The 23,818-nt window shown below is 51.2% G+C and overlaps 1 protein-coding gene across 3 annotated transcripts in view; it reads right to left on the reverse strand.

The window, feature by feature from the left end:
• Positions 1-23,818, reverse strand: part of CFAP61 (cilia and flagella associated protein 61) — a 257,175-nt gene that overhangs the window by 52,658 nt on the left and 180,699 nt on the right. For all 3 annotated transcript variants that reach the window (XM_074347804.1, XM_074347803.1, XM_074347805.1), the window contains exons 22-25: positions 21,251-21,543; positions 13,674-14,001; positions 12,533-12,624; positions 5,249-5,454 (exon numbers count right to left, since the gene is read on the reverse strand). In XM_074347804.1, coding sequence (XP_074203905.1) covers positions 5,249-5,454; positions 12,533-12,624; positions 13,674-14,001; positions 21,251-21,543 — 919 coding nt within the window. The remainder of the gene's footprint in view (positions 1-5,248; positions 5,455-12,532; positions 12,625-13,673; positions 14,002-21,250; positions 21,544-23,818) is intronic.

The following is a 23,818-nucleotide window of genomic DNA, read 5'->3' on the forward strand; positions in this document are numbered from 1 at the left end:
ACGGATTTGGATTTAGCCAATCATTCAAAAAAGGGAGTCTTTCCAAGGATATCAAATGGAACTGCAGACATCTGAGGTGAAACAGACCAGTGGGAACACTAAAGCATCTACAGAAAGGCAGGTCGGTGACGTGACAAGTGGCCACCAGGGAAGTCTGCATCTGGGGGGATCTGTTACCGGCAAATCTTAGACGTGCACCCAGAGAAGCAGACAAGTTGGAGTGGGCAGTCATAGTTCGGGAAAATCCTGACTGAGTCTGGAAAAACAGACACCTCGAATTTAGTGTGTGATTGTCTACTGGACACGGCAAAGGTCACCGACTACAGAGGAACAGAGAACCACTGATGTCCTGATTAAGCGATTCCAGGTGAGTCTGGAAAGTGAACCGGGAGGCAGCGCGGGAGGCTTGCACTGCCCTCCTCCGCGCCACGGCCATCCCGGGGGAGGGACTCCCGAGCTCCGAGCTTCTGAAGGGTCTGCTCCAACCCCATTCAGGACACTGTGTGTAGGGGCACTTACCCACTAGGAATGGGCCGCTGCGGCGTCCGGGACGTGGCGGGGAGGAGGGCGGTGCGTGCAGGGGGGAGAGGGCCAGGCAAGGGCAGCCTTTGAGAGCAAAGCTTGTTAAGATGTGAGAAGAGGTGATTTAATCAAGGGTTATGAGTGTCTGATGGGCTCACACAAAGACGCTAGGGCAAGACCTATTCGCACCGTGACGATAAAGGGAGCTACAGCCTGTTAACTAAGGCTGAGGCGGGAGGGATTCAGTGGGCAAGAGCTTTTCTTTGCAGGGCCACCGCTAAGTGAGGTAAATGAGGGTGACGTGGAGTTAAGAAGGCAGGGATGTTGAGGCCAGGAGACAGGGACTTCGCTGGAACCCGCCTTGGCCTCCCCCTCCTCTCCATCCACAGTTCCCGTGTTCTGGCTTCCCTGCACTCTGCCCGTGTCTGAGGGAGAAGCAGCGCCAGCAGGTGGTGGGAAGGCGGGCAGGGGTACGTGGGGGTGTGGGGACGCTCTGAGGGGAGGACTGGGGAGAAGTCCATTTGCCAACAACACATTTGTGCTGTGGCTTTAAATGCTGGTGGGTTCAAAAAGGAACAAACCATGAAATGGACTCCGTCCTTTTCCAAAGTGATAAACCAGTTAACTCATCAATTTCTTTCTCTCTCTCCTTCACACACACTGACAGGTATACTCACACGCAGAGGCACACACACTCACAGGCACACACACAGTGCCACCAGCGGTGAATTTGCCCTCGTCATCACCCGCAGCGCATACTGCGTGCCAAGGTAAAGACAAAGGATAAAGCAGAGGTAGGATCCAAGCCAGCCTGTGCTCCAGACCCTCGGCAGCACTGCTGTCCTGTGACAGCTGCTGTTGGCCTGGGCATCACGGCGGCTGATGGCTCAGCCACCACCGCGTGTCCCCAAATGGCTCCAAGCGAGCCCGTCCGCAGGCAGCCAGCGCCACCCCCAGTGAGTCCTTGGCCGCTACAGCACCTGCCTTGGCTGCCACTGTTCCCGCTGGTGCCACCAGCGCCTCCTCGATGCGGTGAGAATAGATCTAGGGAGGTGGATGGAAAGGATCCAGAGAGTTTCGTTGAACCCACAGAGGAACTTGGCCTTGAGGTCAAGTCTGTCTTGCAGGAGACAGAGCAGCTGGTTAACAGTCAGCCTGCAGGAAGGGGCCCCCAGATGCGATGGATGGAAACGTGCCCAGGTTTGAACAAGAGATGTCACTGGTGCTGCCCAGGTCAGGGAAACAATCAGGAATCAGGTCTCGGCCAAAGTCAGCTAGACCATTTGCCCTGCCTGTTGGAAAGAGCCTTGCTGGCCGGTCTGACAGATGGCACGCAGGGCTGGGCCAAGGGTCAGCGCTGGGGGCTGGCGGCACTTTGCGGTGCTTGCAAAGAACGTGGCCGCAGCTGCACGTCCGCACTAATGCACGCCCAGGAGGGACTGGCGGGGCACGGCGGAGCCCTGAGACCTAACTAGAACACGATCAGCGGGCCCTTCCGTGATCCACCACCGTCCCCCTGCCCCTTCCTTACTGACGTCACCTGGCGCGTCCTAATAGCCAGTGCTGTCCCATTTTGCCATCCCCAATATTCACTCCCAGCAAGTCAAACTCACCGGTGAAATTATGACTATCATCCATTAACAGCTGTGCCCCGACCAGTGGCCTCAAGCTCACAAAGTCCATCTGTTTCAACCTCTTCTCAGGGAGAGACAAACTGCTGATGGCTTTGGAATTCAGTCAAATGGGAAGACATTTTCCTTTCAGAGAAGACTGCTAAGATATAGCTCCCCTAAAATGTTTCTTTAACTAACAACTGATTCCTCCCCAACTCAAATATTTTGGGTTAAGATTAAGAGCAACAATAAAACCCTATCCCCAAGCTGAGGAACAAATGAATTCACTTTCTAAATACTTTCATTTTTCTTTAACTTGAATAAATATTGGAGTCAAGTCTACACAGATTAGAGGAGAGAAAGCCTATGATTAAGGAATTTGATACTTTATCAAAATACAGGTTACGATGGGAACATATAGGAAGATATTAAAGATATCCCCACACAGAAAAGATTTTAGAAGTGCTCTTTTTGGGAAAAAAGAAATCCACGCATGATTATAAATGCTTAGCAAGCCAGAAATCAAAAGAAATTTTCTTACCCTGATAAAGGATGTCTACAAAAATACATACAGCAAATGTCACACGCGTAACATTGAACGCATTCCCTTTAAAACTAAGAATGAGTTCGGGGTGCCATTCCTCACTACTCCTAGCCTACGTTTTACCACAAATCTTGTCCAGTGCAGTAAGACAAGAAAAAGAAAGAAGTTACAAAGTTGAAAAGAAACAAACAAAACTGTCACCATATGCAGATGATACAATATTTTGTGTGGGAAATCTAAAAGGATCTACATTATTTGAATAAACGAGGGAGTGTGGCAATGTGCAGAACACAAAACCGTACAAAAAGCTAGTACATTTCTACACACTCTACAGCAGCAACCAATGAGAAAATGATCCTTAACAGCAGCAATAAAAATATAAAGCACTATGGATCGTATCAAACAAAAATTGTGCAAGCCATCGATGGAGAAAGTTATAAACTTCTATTGAAAGGTATTAAAGAGACTAACATAAATCAAGACCTACACAGCTGACCCCTGAACAATACCAGTCTGAATGGCCTGCGTCCACTTCTACGGAAATGTTTTTCGATAGTGAATCCTACAGCCGTGCAGATCCACGCGACCAGCCCTCGGCTGAATATGAGGAGGCAGAACCCCGGTCACAGAAGGCAGGCTGTAAGTTACACTCAGATTTTCACCTTCAAGGAGGACTGACACCCCTAAGCCCACATTGTCACCTAACTGACAGAAGGGTTGGTGCATTTCTGTGAAATCCAGTGGGGCTGACCACGGAGCTTCACAAGTTTACTACTGGAAGAGTGAAGGGTCAACAAAGCCCACGACGCCCAGGAGAAGAAGATCACGTTAAGATTAAGGACATCTGTTAATTTACACTGCAGGGAAAGTGGAAAGGTAAGCCGCCAACAAGGAGGAGACCTCTGAGGGACGCGCCGCCAGCCGAGCTTGTGCCCGGAGCACACACAGTCCCTGTGAGCCGAGGAGAGGACACAACCCCTCCCTGAACGGACAGACGTCACAGGCAGGCATTTCCCCCGGACCCACCACGAACGGCCCACGAACAAGTAAGAAGGCACCGAGCTGCGTTAAACATCAGGGAAGGGACACTCACAGCCAGGGGCGGACACCTTCCCAACCACCAGCACGGCCAGCTGCGAAAGCCCAGCAGCGCCGAGGACCGGCGGGCCGCGGAGGACCCTCACGGACGGCTGCAGCGGCTGTCACAGGCGCCACGGTCTCCGGAAACACTTTGGCATCACCTGGTACACCCGAGAGAGAGATCCCCGCACGTGAGCTGTGCCCACGATGCCCACGACGCTGCTTGTCATGGCACCAGACCGGAACAATTTAACATCAGCCAACAGGGAAATGGACGATGAACTGCGACATCACGTTATATGCAGGAGCATCACACGGCACGGAAAACACACGGACTCCAGCCGCACACGCCGCGGTCGACAGGCTCACAGACAGAGCCCCGAACGGAGTGCCGACTTCCTCCAGCTGCCGCAGAATCGGCCCGGAAGTAGGCAAAACGAGTGAGGGTATCACTTGGGAAACCCTGTGTACGTGGCGCATCTTTAAAACCAGGCTCGGCCGCTGCCCGCCTCAGCACAGAGTTCCTGGGACGCGGCCACGTCTGCCCGTCGGTTACGTATCGTGTCTTTCACAGCCCAGCGGCAGAGCTGAGGGCTTGCCACCGACAACCCGCGGCCCGCCGAGCTGGAAATGGTCACCACCTGGACCCTTACACGCAAAGTTTGCTCATCTCTGCTTTGCGGGGAAGAAAGGGAACAATTAACCCAAACTGCAGGACAGTGGTTTCCTCCAAGGAGGGGGAGGGGCTTCTACGGAAGGAATTCCTCCTTAAGGCAGGTGTTAGGCACACCAGTTTCCAGTGCCTTTATCCTTTACAGGGCACATACATGCTTTATATGCTTTTTTGTTTATATGATGTATTTTACAATTTAAAACCATTTTTAAGAGGGAAGAGAGATTGCTTCTGACCCCGGCAGCCTCCCCCACGTGGACCGAAGACCCTGGGATTCTAAGACACCTACACCTACGTCTGCCTCCTGGCTGCCACCATCTTGTCCTGTGGACAAAGGGAAATTCTTGTAGCCTTTCTAGGCAGCAGACGGCAGCAGAAGTGGCTTTCTACTCTCAAGTCCTAGGCTTCCTAGAGGTACGGGAAGAAAGAGCATCTTCAAACTGGAAAAAGCCAGGACCTAGATCACCCAGTCTGATCAAACTGCAGAAGCAGAATTCCCTCCACAATCTTTTTTTTTCTTTTTTAGGCAAACGGTTGCCCCCTCTGCTTGAGCGGAGGGAAGCACGAGGAAGGAGGCTGCGGTCACAGCCAGCCAGTCCGTGGTTGTGGAATTCCCACCAGGACCAGCTGCTTTGGGGCCGGGTGAGGACGCCCCAGAACCGGGGCCGGAGCCGGTGGTCTCACAGCCTTCGCTCCTTATAACAAAATCTCTGCCGCCCTGGCTTCTCCCCGGGATCTGGTGCACCGCCCGCACACCCTCACTCACGAGCATCCTCCGTGCCTGCCTCTCCCCTCTATCGCGCGGCGTCCACTTACCTGTAGAGGTCGGGGACCAGCCCTTCCTCGTACCGAGCGCACAGGTTGTTGAGGGCTTGCTCGTGCTGGCCAAACAGGCGGATGTAGTTGGCGGCAGGGAAGGGCACTTTCGAGAGGCACGTGATGGTCTCCACCATCTTATACCTGTTGATGTGGATCCGGAAGTAATTCCCACTTTTCGCGTTGCCTGTTACTATTTCTACACCCTGGCGGGGAAGTGGATCAGAAGAACGTTAGAAGCTCTGCTGGACGTTGGGGACTTCATCATAGCAATTTATTTTTCAAATGTAACCGACAGCGTAGGTCTTAGCGCCTGTCGCAAATCACAGCACTAGATATTGACTAAACTGAGCTGAAGACAAGTGCGTGTCAGAAGCCGTGTGTTCGGACTTAGAGACTAAACGTTCCTTGGGATAGTTCACAGCGTGGTCGCCTCGCTCCACGTTTCTGAATCAGTTGCTAGGTTACGACCGATTCCCCTCCTCCAGCACCTCACGCAGCAAGTACGCGGCGAGGTGACCTGAGGCTGGTAACTTTCCTAATTTTTTTCACAGCACCATTTTGAGAATAACCTCCTAGTAAAGGTGATCAAAAACAATTTTCAGTTTTTAAAAATATTACTTAAACAAAGGAAACAAGTGAAAGCTGAGTCCCTGACAGCTGGGTTGGAGGCGGTTTCTCTGTTCTGGGGAAGAAGGCGCAAGTTTACAGGCGTACACACAGGCTCTGTGCGTTACTCATTAGTTTGTAGACGGTTCAAGGTGCAGATTCATGGCTTTATGTCTCCTGGGAACTGGCTAACCCGTCACGTGGACCCAGACAACAAGGAAGTACGCTGTCTTCCCTGTTACCACCGCTTTTCCCATTTCAGCCCCATGGCGACCGACCGACCGACCGGAGACACGCTTCCCACCAGCTCCAGGAGCAAACAGAACCTCTGGGGACAAATGTGGGTTTGTCTGGTGGCGGCTGGACCTGCACTTTGCCGCTGGACTCTCAACTCAGTGCACGCAGCGCTCAGTGCATCTCCCCGAGTGCAGGCAGATTTAAGCTTTTGCTCTGAACTTGAACGTGGCATTTAGAAACCCCGGGCAAGTTGGACTGCACTGATCCCCAACATTTACTCAGCCCTGGACATTCCCTGGGGACTTTGTCTCAACAAGGACACACGGCTTAACCAGAGTTTTGAGTAAACTGAAGCACCTGGCGGGTGTTTGGGTGTCATGTGGCAAAGCCTCGAGGAGGAATCAGCCGACGGCAAAGGCACAAGGTGGCATGTGCAGGCAGATGTCAGGGAAGTCCTGGGACAGCCCCAAGGATGTGCCCGAGATGGGGGGACAGAACAAGCATGGCTTAGGAAAGGGGTGGGGGATGGCGCCTCGAGGGAGGTGCACCAGGTCCATCATCATAGAGATGGGTGGGTCCAGAGAGGAAACCTACCTTCTTAGCGAAGTGTTTAAGAAAAGCACGTGGTAAGCTATTACCTAACAAAACAGTGGTACATGGGGGGAGGGTGTCGCTCAGTGGAAGGGCACATGCTTAGCATGCACAAGGTCCTGGGTTTGACCCCCAGTACCGCCATCAAAAAAAATACATAAACAAGCCTAATTACCCCCTCCCCAAAATAAATAAATAAAAACTGCCACTTAAAAAAAAAAAAACAATGGTACCTCCACCCAGTGGGATGCAGTGAACCCAACAGAGATGACTGATAAACTGTCTCTCACAACAGGGAAACACATTCGCAGCGCATCTGACACCACAGAGTACAGTACACGGGTGTACGATGGTTTATCACTTGCACAGTCGTCATTCTGTTTTTATAAAACTACGTGGTATCGTTTACGTGCTTCTCTATCAACATTTTAACAAAATGTTAATGGTCATTTTCTGGGGTTGGGAGACTGGGTCATTTTTATTGTTTCTCTTTCTGTTCATCTGACCCTCCGTAATTTCTTTTTTAAAAAAATGACTATCACTTCTAAGATGATTTTAAAAAGTTATTTTTAAATGTAGTGGCTGTGCTGTGGCAAGGAACCAGACTTCTGACGAGCAAATAGAGAGAGAAATGAAACAAAGAGGAAGGAAGGAAGGAGGGAGGGAGAGAGGGAGGGTGGAAGGAAGGAAGAGGGGGCAGTCTAGTGCGGAGGGTGGGGCTTGTGTGGAGAAGCGCGTGCCTCTGGCCACAGACCCCGTCTCCTCGCCCCCTGGACCATCCCCTCTCCCTCTGCTCTTGGTGCAGGCAATTCTCTCGTCCATTCTGATGTGTCTCCTCATGTCTTGGCTTCCTGGACTGAGCAATGAACATTCCTCCCCAGGGCAGGGCACGTGACGTCCCAGAACAGTCCCCAGGGGCACTTTTGCTTGTGGCTCCTCACAGCAAGTGCCGTTTCTGAATTAAAGACACACAGAGCTGGGAGAGTGACGGTGCGTCCATGGTCTGCGTCTGGCCCCAGCGGCCCTAGGCTGAGCCCCCGACCCCGTCGTGGTGAGGGGCGCCCTGACGGAAGAGTTGAGTGTCTGGGGAGGGGGCCTCGCTGGAAGGGCAGCGGGGGGCTCGGAAGAGGTGGCACTGGCCACGGCTCTGGCCTGGCTTTAGGGCCTGGTGCCCCCAGGGCTCAGTGGAGAGCAGGTCCCATAAGGTCTTGGCCCCCTCCTCCTCCTCCTCTTTGAAATTTCTTTATGCTGAGTGACAAAGGAAGGGGACTCAGGCATCAAAGGGGCACCTCCCGAGATGGACCCACGTGGCCGACAACACTGTTGACTCTGCCAAAAGTTTCCATGACCATCCAGCCCTCTGCTCACAGGCACTTGTTTTCAGGGCTGGTTTGGAGGACGCTGAGCCCCTCGACACGAGGGCCCTGGGACGCCGTGGCTGGTGTCTAGGCGAGTCTCCGAGGAGCCTGCAGCCTGCTGGCTGACAGCCTCAGCCCACTTACCCTCTCAGGCCGGCCTGTTCCGCGGGGGCTGCATCGCCGGCCTCATTTCTGATGATCTGTTTATTTCGGGGGGTGGCGGGGTGGAGATGTTCCTGCTTTTAAAGATTGAGTTTCAGTCTTCGGGCTGCCTGCCCCTGTTTTAGCACCTGAAGGGCACAGAGAGCAGCCACACTGTGGGACGACAGCTCCCCGGAGTCTGCGGGTGGCCATGACCACATTAGCGGGAACTGGCTCTGCGTCAGCATAACCAGGGGGCCATCCTGGGAACGTGGCTTCGAGAAATTTTGCACTGACATGAAGGACCAGTCGCCTCTAGGTGGGTTTCTCAGAGCCAAGTTACCCCTTGGGGCTGGCAGGCTTATCTAAGTTTCTTGGGTCATCCCTGGTCACCGTCACCGGCAGATGGGGAAGATTCAGTGAAGTCCAGGTCTCTTTCCACTTACCCTCACAGAAAGTCGCTCCACTGCACAAGGACCCAGGGCGGCTTCCAGCCCTGCCTCCCTGGGTGGGGGGCCGGGGGGACGGTGATGGTTCACACGCTTCCCCGTTCTGCGGATGTGTCCAGATTCCTCCTTCATTTCAAGCATGCAAGTAAACTGTTAGGAAATTTGGGTCTTGACTTTAAAATTCTGATGGAGTAACTGGTTCTGGTGTGTGTGGTTTTTTCCCCTTCCTTATTTCCTGAATATAATTATCCTTTTCAGTTCCTTTATGATTTTGACAAAGATTGGAACATGGTTCCGGAACTCATGCCAAATGGAAGCTCCAGGAGTAGCCAGGCTCCGTGTGCAAGAAACCAGGTTCCCAGCTCCCATGAGGACACCCAATTTTAAATTTAATGGTATCCAAGGCAGAGTTTGTTGTGACAAATTTCTTTATTCCGTGGAGCATAAGCCAACAAAGCATGTGGACTGGAATCTGTGGGTTAGTTTATTATGCAGGGGTCCCCGCTCCTCCTTTTGTCGGGCTACCTCACGAATTACCGAAGCATCTTCTCCCTTAAATATCCCAGCGAGGTGGGGAGGGTGTGGCTCAAGCGGCAGAGCGCGCGCTTAGCCTGCATGAGGTCCTGGGTTCAGTCCCCAGTGCCTCCTCTAAAAGTAAGTAGATAAGCGTAATTATTCCCCCCCACCCAAAATTGTTTTAAAAAATCCCAGTGAGCGAGGGCTACAGAGTCTGGTGAGGTGCACCTGTGCTAAGTACCGCTGTTGCCGGAACGGCAGTTCGCTTTCTCTAGTGCGACGCTGCCCCGTGGGCTCCATCCTCCGCCAGCTGACGGTATTCAGGCGACCGCCTGACCATTTTGGCAACAATTTTACTTAATCAAATTAATTCCAACCCTGAAGACTGCCATGGAACCATCCTGCATATTTTTTTTTCCCTTGGTGAATAAAATGGGAAAAAATCTGTTTGGAGCTTCCGTCCTAATTAAAAAGGAGGCCCACCTGGCAAACTGGTTAATTGCAGCCAGGGCTCCCGCGCAAACGCTGTCACAGCCCAGCCAAGGAAGCTATTTAAGTTGCACTCTTATTAAAACTCTCATTATCTGAAAACCCCTTCGGCTCCTCCTCTGACTTTATTCGGACAGAGAACCAGAGGTTCTTAAGTAAGTGGCACTGCCTGTCGGAGATCACACGTTGTCCTCGAAGAGCCTGGCTCTGTCTGAAACCAAGTCCGACGCTGCCTAGCTCTTGAACCTGTTGGGTTCCGGGCATTCACCTACAGTGAGCCAAGCGTTCAGCCTCTGAACACGTCCTCGGGGCTCCGTGCTATTGATCCAATGCCCCCGCACGGGTGGCAGACTGTGCTTTCCGAAGATGGGTGCAAGACCCCCATCACACGGCCCCTGGACATCATCGCACTGGCGGGGGATCTACGTCCTCGCCTCTGAGTCTGGGCGGGCTCGGCGGGCCCCGACAAAGGGTGTGCGGGAAGTGACGCTCTGTGACCTGCAAGGCTGGGTCGTCAGAGGCAGGGGGCTTCCAGCCCACTAGCGAGGGCGCTGGCGCGCAGAGTCTTGAGCCGGCGCGTGATGAGTCTCAGCGCTCTGAGGCCGCCATGCTGGGAGGGAGCCCCAGCGTGACGCCCTGGTCATCACTCCCTGAGGCTGAGTCCTCCCAGCCCAGGCGGGTGACGAGCCAACCAGCAGGTCATCCCCAGTCTCGAGCCTTCCCAGCCAACCTCCAGATGCTGTGCAGCAGAAACAAGCCATTCCCACGGTGTCTTGTCCAAACTCCTAACCCACAGAACCCATGAGCAGAGTCAGACGGCCGCTGAGTTTTGTTACACGGCAGTAGAAACTGCAGCACCATTCACGGCTGTCCTTCCTTTAGCTGTAAGAACACTGTGCGTCGGACCACGCGTGCAGGCACACCTAAAAGAGTCCGCACGAGGCCCAAGGGAAGTAAGTTTCAAACACACAGCATCCGTCCTTCCCTTGGCAGAACCAGGTTTCCTTACTCGTCTGGAGCCGTTGTTAACAGCAGCCACCACTGACGGGTCACTAGTTTTCTTCCTTGAAGGCAGTGCTACTTTGCAGGTGACCTCTGATGATGCCAGGAATGCAGAGAAGTTGCCGACTGTCCAAAGCCCAGGAGAAGTCAAAGGGAGAGCTGTGCCTCTGACTTCCGGAAGGAGAGGGTGAGGGGCCCAAGAGCCTGGGGCATTTCGAGTCTGCTCCTCCCCCTTAAGGAGTGTTCCAACAGTTTCTACTAACTGCCACATGGCAGACCTCGTTCTCAAAGAAATCTGGGAAATGTGCTTATTTTAAATTAAATTGTTAACCCTCTAAAATACTCAGGATAAGAAAATGGGAACGGAAGTAGGCGCCTTCCAGCGTCTGCCCCACCGACGAGAAACAGCATGGCAGACCGGAAGGGAGCCCCCAGCTGATAGCAAGCGCCAGTCTGGTCCCTCAGTCAGACAGCCTTGCCGAGGAGCTGCCAGCTGACGAGCCACGCCGTGAACTTTCCAATCACCTTGAACCCAGGGGACATCCCCGCAGCCCCCAAGCACACACAGCTTCTGCTTTACCTTCATGGCCCTTCCCGGGTAGTGCAGGGAGGGCAGGGGAACAGGGGGGTCTGGACAGACATCCCAGACCCGGAGCAATTCACTTGCTGTTGCCACGGAGGCAGTTATCTGTATCATCTGTTGCCGCATCTCAGGTTACCTCAAAACTTAACAGCTTAATGCCCTTCAGTAGGAGAAATGGATAAATAAACTGTGGTCCATCCAGGCAGTGGGATATTATACAGTGCTAAAAGGAAATGGGCTATTAAGCCACGAAAAGACATGGAAGGAACTTAAATGCAAATTATGAAGTGGAAGAAGCCGATCTGAAAAGGCCACTACACAGATTCCAGCGACATGACATTCTGGAAAAGCAAAACCATGGGGACAGTGAAAAGGTCGGCGGCTGCCAGGCACTGCGGGGGAGGGAGGAAAGGATGAACAGGTGGCGCACAGGGCATGTTAGGGCAGCGAAACTGCTCTGTGTGGTGCTGTCATGGTGGCCACACGTCATTATACATTTGTCCAAGCCCACAGAATGTCCAACACCAAGAGTGACCCTCGTGTGGACTGTGGACTTTGGGCAATAGTGATGCGTCAGTGCAGGTATTAAGTGAAACAGAGATGTGCCATCTGGGGGGGCTGCTGGTGACGGGGGAGCTGTGCATGAGTGGGGGCAGGGGGTGTATGGGAATCTCCGTACCTTCCTCTCAGTTTTGCTGTGAACCTAAGACTGCTCTAAAAATAAAATTCCATTTAAAAAACACTCAGTGGCTTAAAATGACAAAAACCTTTTATTGCCTCAGTTTGGGAGTCAGAAGTTGGGAATGGCTTAGCTGGGGGATTCTGGCTTACGATCTCGTGTAAGTTTGGAGTCAAGATGTCAGCTGGGGCTGCATCACCTGAAAAGCCTGCCTGGGGCTGGAGGATGTACTTACAAGGTGACTCCCTTGCCTGCCTGGCAAATGGCAAATGGCTGGTGCAGGAAACTTCCGTTCCTCACCACGTGGACCTCTCCAAAGGCTTCCTGGTGACCTCACAACAAGGGATTGGAAGCTATAATATTTCTCATGACCTAGCCTTGTGTCTTTTCAACGATATCCTGTTGGCAGTCCCAGGTCAGTCCTAGTCAGCATGGGAGGGGACCACAGAAGGACATGAATCCAAGGGGCAGAAATCATCGGGGGCCGTTTGGGGGGCTGGGTACTGTGTGGGTTTCTGATACATGAACCCATACATTACACTAATAGCTCTGAACTGAAAAAGAACTTCACCCCCTCGCCAACAAAGTGTTATACTTGGAAGTAAAATGAAATTCAGGAACCATACTCACAAAATCGGACTGCGCCATTTGCACCTCCAAGGGCGTTGGGATGGCAGGCTTGGCAATGTGCAGGTAGTGGTAAGACCCGGGAAGAACGCCTCCTAGTGGAAATGGCGAGGTTGTCACGTTTTTAACTCAGTTGAGCAGCAAACGGGCAACGGCGCTGACATTTCTGCCCCAGGACAATCAGAGATGCCTACCACGGGTACACCGCTCACTCCTTCCCACTGAAGAACTGCCATGAGCAAGGGCCTCTCTGGGACTGATTTTGTCTAATAAAACCAATGTGAATGTGCCATTACACCCCATGACATGGCCAGCAGTGTGCCGGGAAGACGAGCCCGCTGATCCTGTGTGCCCTGGTTGCCCGTAACTCCCAGCCCTCTGACCTCCGCCTGCCAGAGCCAGTCTGTGGCCTGCAGTGTTGCAGTGGCTCTCCTGTGCTCCACCCGCCTCCACATGTAACCAAAATACTAACAACGTAAATCAGGAAAATCGGGAAATCAACAAAGTTCTTGTTCAATGCTTTAGAAAACTATTATTTTGAAATTCTTAACCTCTCCAGCTCGCCCCAGAAGGACGGGCCTGGCCTCGCCCTGATCAGCCTCGGACACCCATCCCTGTCTTCCTCCCCACGGCCACCACCTTGCCCAAGGTCTCACCCGGCGTGAGAGGCAGAGCAGGACGCCCCGGAGGCCACTGAGCTGGGAGACTAACACGAGGCCTGAAACTGCAGGGCGTCTGTCCCCTTAGCCTGATGCTGTGTTTCCTGAACCAGGGTCCCTAGGGGGTCCACAGATGGCTTTGGTGGTTGGTCTGTCAACCTTCTGGCAGTCAACACACAATTTTGTAAATATGTGTGTCTTTCTGGCAGAAGGTCCACAACATTCAAAGACACTATTTTCAAAGGTAACTCTCGCCTCCCAGACACACAGCAATCCTGAGTTAACACGATGATCTCATATATGGTCCGTCATAAATGCTCAAAGTGCAAAGGACCACAGTAAGAAGAGGGACCCCTCTTCTGTCTCTGTGCAAACCCCCTGACAGAGGGGCCTCCTCGCCATGCCTACAAGAAACACGGTGGCTGGTGGATCCAGATCCAACCAGTGGCTTCACCAGATGGATGTGCAGGTGGACCATTACACACCTTTGACCTTGGCTCCCTTGTACATGGGGATGAGTCGGTCAAGGTCAGCCGGCGGCTCGGTCACAGCCTCGAGGGTCGGGTCAAAGAGACTGAGCATGGCTGCGGCCAGCTGGAAGCCAATCTCTTTGGAATTGAAGCTGCCGTGAGCCCACTCGTTGGAGTAGTATCTATTGGAGAATTTGGTGAGGGGGCCGGCGGCCCTGATGGCTATGTCGTTGGTGTGGAAGTTGGTGTCAATCACAAGTCGGCCGTCATAGACGAGGCAGGCATCATTGAACGCTTTAAATGTCTCATAATCCACGTTCTTCTCACAGAAGCTGAAGAACACCTACAGAGTGAACAGTCACATCATTTCTGGTTGTCACTCTTCAGTGCACCTTCCCAAGAGTGTCAGTAGTCTCTGTCTTATTATTTGGGGCACACAAAACCCCCCAAATCTGCTAAAAGTATGTCATAACGGTGTGTGCCTTCAGGATGAAGAACACATTAAGATCACTTGAGGCACATCACTGTTTATCACCAGTGGCGAGGATGCCAGGTGATGGCATGTTCCCCACGAGAGCACATTTCCCCTGTTCACAGAGACACCGCTTTCCCCGCCTTCCCAGCCTCCTCCCACTCTCCTCTCCAGTGTCTGACACTTGGTCTCTCTAGGCTCCTCCTTGGGGTCACCTCATCCAGTCTTGAGTCTTCAGATGGCACCTGTCCCAGCCCTTTAAACCCAGAAAGCCTGTCCCCGCAGGATGCCCTGAGAGGACGAGAGCCCCACCAGCCTCGGGACCTACCAGGTCTGGCTCCTGCCTTCTAGATTCCTGCCCTGGGAGGGCGGATGGGTGTTTGACGAATATTTATGGGGTCCCTGCCTTGTGCCGGGTCCCTGCCATGTGCCGGGCCCCGGGCTACAGAAGGCCCCACTCTGCACGCCGCCTCCTTCCTCCGCCCAGATTGTAACACTTTCTCGTGCTCACCTGGATACTACCTTCCCTACTGATGCTGAAAGTCACTGAAGCAGTCCAAGTGACCTGCTTTTAAGTCTTCAGTTGTTGTTGAAGTCACTGAGATAGCTTTAATCATTTTTATCTCTACCTCAATGTAGTCGCCGCCTAATTAAAAGCATGCTAAAAACCAACCTTTGACATGAGTCCTTCTCATGCTGGTGGAAACTGTACTCCCTGCTTCCCTCCACGCCGGCTCTACCTGCCTCACTTGTCCCACTGTGTACAGAAATCAGCTACCCTGGGCCAGAGGTACCCCTTCCACACCCATTCCCCACACCCGGGGTTGTGCATGCATTGTGGACGATCCTGCCATAGCCACTGGCGCAGGTGACGAGGTACATTTAAATCTAACAATTAAAATTAAAATTAAAAATCCAGGCCCTCAGATGTGGTGGCCTATTTCAAATGCTCAGAAGCGACAGGCGGTGGTGGCCGCCATATTGGATGTGGACCATTTCTGCCATCGCGGAAAGTGCCACTGGACAGTGCTGGGCTAAGACCAGCCATCCTGGGAGGGCCTTCTCCCTCCCTCAGGGAGCCAGCAGCGCCCTCGCCTGTTCCCTGTCACCTTTCACTCAGACGTCTGATCCTGTCCCAGTTACTCCCATCCAGGCAGCTTCCTTCTTTAAAATTCTTTCCATTTTATAACCACAGGAAGATGTATTTCTCTGAGTCCCTAACTCTGAATCTTCCTGTCTCTCTACTCCTCTTTTTTTCCTCTCCTCCGCTCCTTTCCCACCTATATAAAAATAGATTTCCCACAAAGTTCTTCTACCTACCCAGTTTGTCTCTTGAAACAAATGATCAGAGCCTTAACGCCCCATGGGACAACAGTAAAATCACTAATGGATTCATAACTAGAGTCCCAGAAGGAGAGGAGGGAAGAATGAGGCAAGAAATAATGACCAAGAACTTGGTAGTTAAGTAAAAGTCATAACATATAGATTCAAGAAGCTCAGTGAACCTCAAACAAGATAAACTCAAAGAAAGCATATTTTGAGACATAATAAACACAGAACCCCCAGCATCAAACTGCTGAAAACCAAAGGTAAAGAGAAGATTTATAAGCACCCAGGAGGAGATGCCACTTCACGCACAGAGGAACAACGGTTTGAGTGACCACAGATTTTTAAAATCAAAACTCATGGATGTCAGAAGATGGTGGAAAAACATCTTCAAAGTGCTGAAAGGAAACAAAAAAAAGCCAACTGGCAGGCCATGATTCTATATCCAGTGGAAATATTCTTTAAGAATGGAGGCAAAATGAAGATGTTTGCCGATGGAAGAAGACTACAGAAACAGACTTGCTGTAGATGCTTCAGGAAGTTGTTCAGGGTGAAGGGAAGTTACATGGAAGGGAAACTTGTATCTTCAGAAATGAAGACAGAGCAATAAAACTGGAAAATATCTGGGGAAATACAAAAGTCTATTTTTCTTCTTAAGTTCTTTAAAACATACATGACTGTTTAAAACAAAAATTATAATATTGTTTTGTTGGTTTTTCAATGTGTGTGGAAATAATATACATGGCAACTGTAAGAGAAAGGGATTTCCAGGGAGAAGGGGCTTGTATAGGTACACGGTTTTTATATTTTAGGCAAAATGGTATAATATTAACTCCAATGAGAATATGAAAGACTACTGATGTATATTGTATCCACAGAGCAACCACTAAAATGTAAAATAAGATACAGTTAAACAGCCAGTTGAAATAGAACACTGAAAATATTCTTAATTTTTTAAAAAGTAGGTAAGGGGGAATAGAATAAGAAAAAACAGTGGAGACAGTAAACAAATAAGATGGTAGGCCTAAATCTAACCACATGAATAATTACATTAAATACTAATGGTCTAAATACATCAATTAAAATGCAGAGATATGGGGAGGGTGTAGCTCAGTGGTAGAGTGCATGCCTAGCATGCACAAGGTCCTGGGTTCAATCCCCAGCACCTCCATTAAGGAATAAATAAATAAATAAACCTAATTACCTCCCCCCAACAAAACATAAATAAATTTTTTAAAATTTTAATAAAATAAATAGAATGCAGAGATGGTCAGAAAGGATTAAAAAAATGCGTAAGTAGGTTTCTAGGTTGGTCCCCAAGACTCCCACCCCTCCCTTTGAATGCCAGCATGAACTTGAGAGTGAATGTGATGAGATGGGTGACTGGGCAATGCCCTATGGCACAGCTGGCTTTCAGATATGCCCTGTGGATCTGTCAGATGAGACCTGAAAAAGAGACCAGGCTTTTCCTGAAGAAGGAGATTGGACGTGTGAGGGGGATTTGCCACGAGATTCTCCGTCACTGGCTTGCAGATGGAAGAGGCCACGTGGCAAGGGATGTGGGTGGCCTCCAGAAACTGAGAGTGGACTCTGTCTGAGCCAGCAGGGAAACAGGGACCTCAGTCCTCAGCTGCAAGGAACTAAATTCTACCGCAGCTCCAAGCTCTGGATAGAGCGCTGGCTGACACTTTGATTTTAGCCTCGAGAGTCCCTGAGCAGAGAAGCCAGCCGCACCAGGACTTCTGACGCACAGAACCATGAGCTAATGGACGTGTGCTGTCAGGCTGCTAAGTCTAGTATTTGCAGCAATAAAAATACTAACACAAGCTACTTTACAATATCTATAAGAGACACATTTTAGATATAAAGACACAGATAAGTAGAAAGTAAGTGGACAGGAAAAAATATACCATGCAAACAGCAAACCTAAGAAGGATATGAGATAAAGTGGACCTTAATATAAAGGAATGTTACCAGAGATAAAGAAGGATATTTCATAATTATAAATAGCACCGTGCAGGAGGCAGAGATAATGGTTATAAATTGTTCACATTCTTAATACAGAGTCTCAAAAAGGAGCAAAAATTTAAAAAATTACAGGGAGAAATAGAGAATTCCACAATAATAGTAAGAGATTTTAATATCCCTCTCTTGGCGATGGATAGAATTAGACAAAACAGTGTCGGTGAAGACATGGAAGATCCAGACATAACCATCAACCCCAGCGAGCTAACAGGTAACACAGAACACTACACCCAGCAGCCGCAAACTCCGCGTTCCTTCCATGTTCACAGTGATAATCCATCGGCCTGGACATAACACAAGTCTCAGTAAATCTTAAAAGATTGAAATCACAAAGCATGTGTCTCTGATCACAATGGCATTAAATCAGAAATCAATAAAAACATGGTCTCTGAGGACAACACGTTTCCAGATACTCTAAGGGTCAAAGAAGAAATCACAAGGGAGACTGGAAAACATTTTGAACCAAATGATAATGAAAATTTAACATGTTAAACACATGGGATGCAGCCAAACAGAAGAAACCGCAGAGCTTTCAATGCTTGTATAAATAATGACCTAAGGTTCTGCCTTAAGGAACTAGAAAAAGAAAGGCGAAGCAAATCCAAGACGAACAGAAAGAAGGAAATGATTGTTAAGAGCAGAAGTCAATGAGAGAGGAAACCGACAGACAACAGAGAGAATTAGCAAATTCAAAAGCTGGATCTTTGGGGAAAAATCAATGAAATTGACAACTGTCTAGCTAGACAGAGAACTTCAGACTGTCCCCTGCGTCGTCTTAGCTCGTGGCGGCTGCCGGCGGCCCCTGCAGCGCGTCGCCCCAGCTCTGCCTCCATCAGCAGGTGGCCTCCTCCCTCTCTGGCCTCCTCCGGGCCATCAAATCCTTCTCTCCGTATAAGGGCACCAGTCCTTAGACTTAGGGTCCACCCCATCCAGGATGACCTTCTCTTGACCCGATTACAACTGCAGAGACCCTGCTTCCAAACAACGTCACATCCACAGGCGCTGGTGACCAGGACCACCTCTCTGCGGGCACGGATTCAACCGGCAACACCAAGGCCACAGTCAAGATAATGAATACGTCCACCCCGTCAAAGGTCCCCCGATGCCCTGACAGAGGCGCTGCCCAGAGCCGACTGTCAGGGGGATAAATACCCCGATATCTCTCTTCCTGCAATTTCCAACCCCCTGCCGGCACCTCCTGTCGGCGGAGCACAGTTACGTGTCAGAGAGCAGTGGGGCCAGGAGTGTCATCCGCAGGGGCCGCTCCCGTGGGGCAGAGCTGAGCGGGAAGCAAGAGTGGGACCTGGCAGCAGACAGGCCGGGGTCTGACTCAAGGCTTCAGGGGGACGTTCGGGCAGGAAAGTGTGTTGGATCAAAGCACATGAGGGTATCTGTCTGCAAGGTGTCCTTGCCGTGGCTCCAGGTCTGACCTGAACACTGAGCTGCTGGCCAGCGGGGGCGGCTGGAGAACCTGCGTTCAATGGGAAATGGGGGGAGGGGGTTCTTACACCTCTGCTTCCTAAACAGGGCGCGTGCTCGCCTCCAGAGGTTCCCCAGGATAAACTTGGCACACATATCCCAGGATCATCATTTTGGGGGGAAATTCTGGTGAAAAGGTTTTGATTTCACTGCCATCTCCCTCCCACTTAGGACAGGGCCTGAGACCTAGCAGGTGTTGGATAAATATTTGCGGAATGGAGGGTGAAGTGAGCACACTGAAGGGCAGGGCGTAAAGCCATCGCCCATGGGTGATCAGGGCAGGATGAGGTCCTGCCTAGACTCGAGGGGATGAGGGTCACCGTCACTCACCCCGAGGGGCATGTGGGCGAGAAGCCCCGACGTAGGCTGACCAGCCCCTACTCCCGGGTAAGGGTTCAGAGAACCCCCCATCCTCCCCCCGCCAGATGCTGCTGGCTTCTCCAGCCCAACCACCCACGCCCGCCCCGCCCCCAACTCCAGTGCTTGCACTGACCTCCGCCCCCCCCCCCCCCCCCGGGAGGGGCCTCCGGCTTCCCCATCGCAGGGACTGGCCCCTCCCCCCACTCCCTCCTGGCCTCTGCTACTCCTGAACAGGCACCGCTGTGTATTTGGGTGCGAGCTGAGCTGTCACACGCCCCAGCGCACAGCGCTCTCTCTATGCGTATCTTCTAAGTCTCTACCCCACGGGGAAAGACCCACCACTGCTGTTTCCGGAACCTTAGGAGGTGGAGAGCGCAGACTCTGGGGTCTTGCTGGCCTGGGTGGGGAGCTCAGCACACTGCTGGCGTGGGGACACGGTGTTCTCATCTGTACAGTGGGGACGCTTCCCTTTACAGAGCTGTTGTGAGGAGGGACAGAACACCCTGCGAGCACGCAGCAAGGGGCCTGGGACAGGGAAGCTCGAGCCACTGCTGGCACCCTCAAATCCTGGCAGCGCCTCCATGAAGAGCGGGGTCCCCTCCCTTTGAGCCTTAGTGACCTGCCACTAAGACACAGGGGTGGTAGATGTGATCTGCTTGACTCCGAAGGCTAGGTCGTGGAAGGAGCTACGGCGTGTCCCTCTGTCTCTCTCTCTCTCTGTGTCTCTGGGTCTCTCTCTCTCCCACTTGCTCTTGGAGCCAAACAACTATGCTGAAAGGCAGCTCGGTCCCATAAAGAGGTCATTTATAAGTGTTCTGGGCAAAATCTCAGCTGAAGTTCCCCTAGCATCAACGGCCGGACGAGCAGGTGAGCACGCCTTCTCGATGCTTCCGGTCCCGCCCCCCCTGTGACGCCAACCACATGAGAGACCTCCGGGGGGAGCTGCCCACTGGGCCCGGTCAAACCCCAGGACCATGAGAGATAATAACGAATGACGGCAGTCGTTCCGTGCTGCTAAGTTTGGGTGGCTCGTTATTTAGCAGTAGAAAATCTGAACATTTAGGGAGCAAACCCTGTAACTACACCCAGAGGCGAACCAGATACGACCCCTATCTTCAAGAGGGTCTCAGCCCAGGTGGGAAGTGGCAAGTGCTAAGCCTGGAAATTGAAGTTGCGAGCAGAGAGCATGGGGGGGGGGCCTTGAATGCCAAGCCAAGGCACTTGGGTTTTATGATGGAAAGGGCAGAGAAGCCTTGGGACAGACTGAGCAGCTCTCAGAAAGCTGTTCTGCAGGAAGATATGAGACAGGAAGGAAGCGGGCAGGGCACCGCTACTGAAGGAAGGGCACAGCAGTTAACACCAGGATAGCGGAGATTCAACTCCCCGGAGGCCTTGAGGCCCAAGATGGCGGGAGGTTTGACTTCCAGTGGCCCTCGAGCTTCATTACATGCTGACTGTAATACATTAGCATGGTGAGTTGCGCTCCCGCGGGCGCCATGACGGTCCTGAGGCTGACCATAAAAGGTCAGCAAGCGGGTGACGGCCCAGCTCCTGGGAATCCCAGCCCTTCCCCCAGAGTAGCTGGACTAGCCCTCCCACTTGTTACCGAGCCCATAAAAACCAACGGCCCCTGCACCTCGTGGCCGCCCTCCCTTCTGAGATGCCTGCACCTGGTCTATGGAGTGTGGACCTACTTTTATTTTAAACTAAGCACCCCCCCCCCACAGCTAGTGGCCTTTCTCTTGCCTTCGGCAACAGCCTGCTCTCTGTCTATGGACTATGTATCTCTCTGAATAAATCTACCTTTACTCAAATGAAAAAACCAACCCTGTAACTATAAATTCACTGCCCACCACCTTCCAGACCCCATGTCCCAGGAAGGTGGCGGCTCTCGCAGGTGGTGAGTGAGGTTCGGGGGGGACCCACTTACCGAGCAGGGGAGCGTGAAGGGCTTGGTGGGCGTGGTGAAGCTGGCACTGCGGATGGGGTCGGGGTCCTGGCCGTCGTTCCACTGAGCCAGGAGCGCGTCCCGGGACACAGTCACCCCCGCTGCCCTGAGCGCGTCCTCCACTGCGCTTTCCACTGAGTAGTTGTTGATGCAGGTGATGGTGGAGGTGGGTGGGTGCTGCACCAGGTGGATGTGGGAGCCCCGCACGCCGATGCTCAGGAGCATCTCCACCGTTGTGTACGTGTCAATTGTGTTCCCGTAGACAATGACATGCCCTAGAAGAGGGGGTGACATGCTAAGATACGTAGTTTAAAAAAAAAACCCAACAACCTTATTAGTCAAAGGCTCATAATGCTGAATTGCTCCCTGTAACCCTCTCATTTTTTTTCAGCTGCGGGAAGCCAGCGGTGTTCCCTAGCAACGGCGACCAAGATGATTTCGTAAAGAATTGGCACAAAACATCCCACAAAGTAGTCAAGTACTTTTAACACAGAAGTAGGCCATTCATTTATGTTCCTGTAATTTGAAAGTTGAAATTATGCTAAATGAAACTGTCTAGAATAAAAACCCTTTATCTTGTTTTTGTTCCCTGTTTGCTATACTCATTAAGGAAAAAGTAATTGCAAAAGTTTGCAATAAATACGAGTTCTTTCTAAGGGATGAAAAGGATGACGGTAAGAAAAAAATTAGTCCTGTAGGTGATGGTACAGATATTTTAATACGTAATTGTTAAGTCATGTCGACTTCAAGGAAAGTTTGCCCTTTTTTGAGAACTAAAGACTTGCACATTCTGCTTGTAATAGACAATTTTATAAAGATTCAAATTCTGATTTTTGGGATATAAATTGTCAAAACCTAACAAAGGAGACTGCAGGGTGTCCTTCTGGTAAGTGAAAATAAAAATCACAAAATAATCTTGAAAGATTTCCCCTGTGTAAGAGCATTTTGTTGGTAACACTCTATGCCATTTCTTTATCTCTCTTAGAAATACTACAGAAGATAGGAGATATGCTCTTGTACAAATTATGTAAGCTTTAAGACCACTGACCCTATTAAAATGAGGGAGATGTGCCATATGATATTTTTGACATTGAATTGGTATTATTACCTTTTCACTAGAAAAGAAACAGTAGACTCACGTTTCAAGCAAGCCGTAACAATTTTACCGCAAAATGATGGGTTTGTGAGTCTCTCTCTTTTCTCCCGTTTATGAAACGGTATGAAAAGGAATTTTACAAGACAAAATAAATGGCAAGTGTATTTATTCAACTGGGTGGAATAAATTATGCAAAAATCTCTTTCTGTCCAAAACTGAAAGGAAGTGTAATGGCTCATCTTATTTGCTTAGAAGAAGAGGAACCAGAATAGCTTTCAGGTCGCTTCCCTGAGGGCGAGCGCATCCAGGAAGTGCTCCCATAATTCCCGGGGCCCAGATGTGGGTGCCCGGCCCCTCCGTCCTGCCCTCGCTAGGGCGCTCCGGCTCTGTGGCAGCGGTGCCGCTCTGTTCGGATGCGGCCGCCAGCCCCGCGCGGCGCGCTGCGTGTTCCTTCGGCTGAAAGAGCCACCATTTTGCTTAAATTACCGAAGCTGCCACCTGCTGCGACGCGCGACTCTCGGCTGGCTGCCGCAGCACAGAGCCAGCCCCCACAAGAGTCCACACGTGAGCCTGAAACTGTCCGAGGCGTGAGGTCTTCTGCCCCTTGAAAATATGCACGCAAAACAGTATTCATTCCCAGTGACACAGATCCAAGCACTGAGGCCCCAGGCAACTCGGAGTTTAATATTCTTCCGGTCCCCTTCATGGGAGCTTCTCACAACTGTCCTGTGAGATGGGCATTTCCCCTGTGGGCTCACAGAAGCCCAGGCGCTGCGGTGCTGCTGCAGTTTGGAGAGCTGTATTTGGAGAGCCACAGACTGCAGGCAGCTGGAGAGGAGGATGCTTTCAATTCAAAACGTAATATATTTCATAAAACCTCTGATAGCGAAATTAGATGTTTACTTACAAGTATGCTAACTTCTAAATAGTTTTGTCTATCTTTAAGTTTAATTGGAAACAACTCCCCCCTCCCAAATGTGTAACTGTCAGCTGTTGTCACGATAATGCTGCATAACAAAGTACCCCAAAACAATGCCAGACAGCATACGCCTGTGCAAGTGGGCTCACACATCTGTGGGTGGGCTGATACTGGCTGATCTGGTCCAAGCTGTGGTGGGGTCAGGCCTGCACCATATGTCTCGAATCCTCTGTGGACCAACTGATACCCGAGGCATATTCTATCCAGGGGGCCGTGCAGGAGCAGAAGGATGCCACTGCTCAGGCAGCCTTCAAGCCTCTCCTTGAAGACATGACATCCACTAACCAAATCCACTAACCATTAACCAAAGCAAGTCCTGCAGCCATGCCCACACCCAGGGGAGGGGTATGGATATTTGCTGAACAATAGTCCAAAGTCACAGTGATACTGGGCACACAGCAAGTAGATGCCTATGTGATGTCATGAAACTTTTCCCCCTAAACATGTTTTAGATGATTATTTACTTACATTCTCT

Source organism: Camelus bactrianus, chromosome 19, assembly GCF_048773025.1.
Source record: "Camelus bactrianus isolate YW-2024 breed Bactrian camel chromosome 19, ASM4877302v1, whole genome shotgun sequence".
NCBI lineage: Eukaryota > Metazoa > Chordata > Mammalia > Artiodactyla > Camelidae > Camelus > Camelus bactrianus.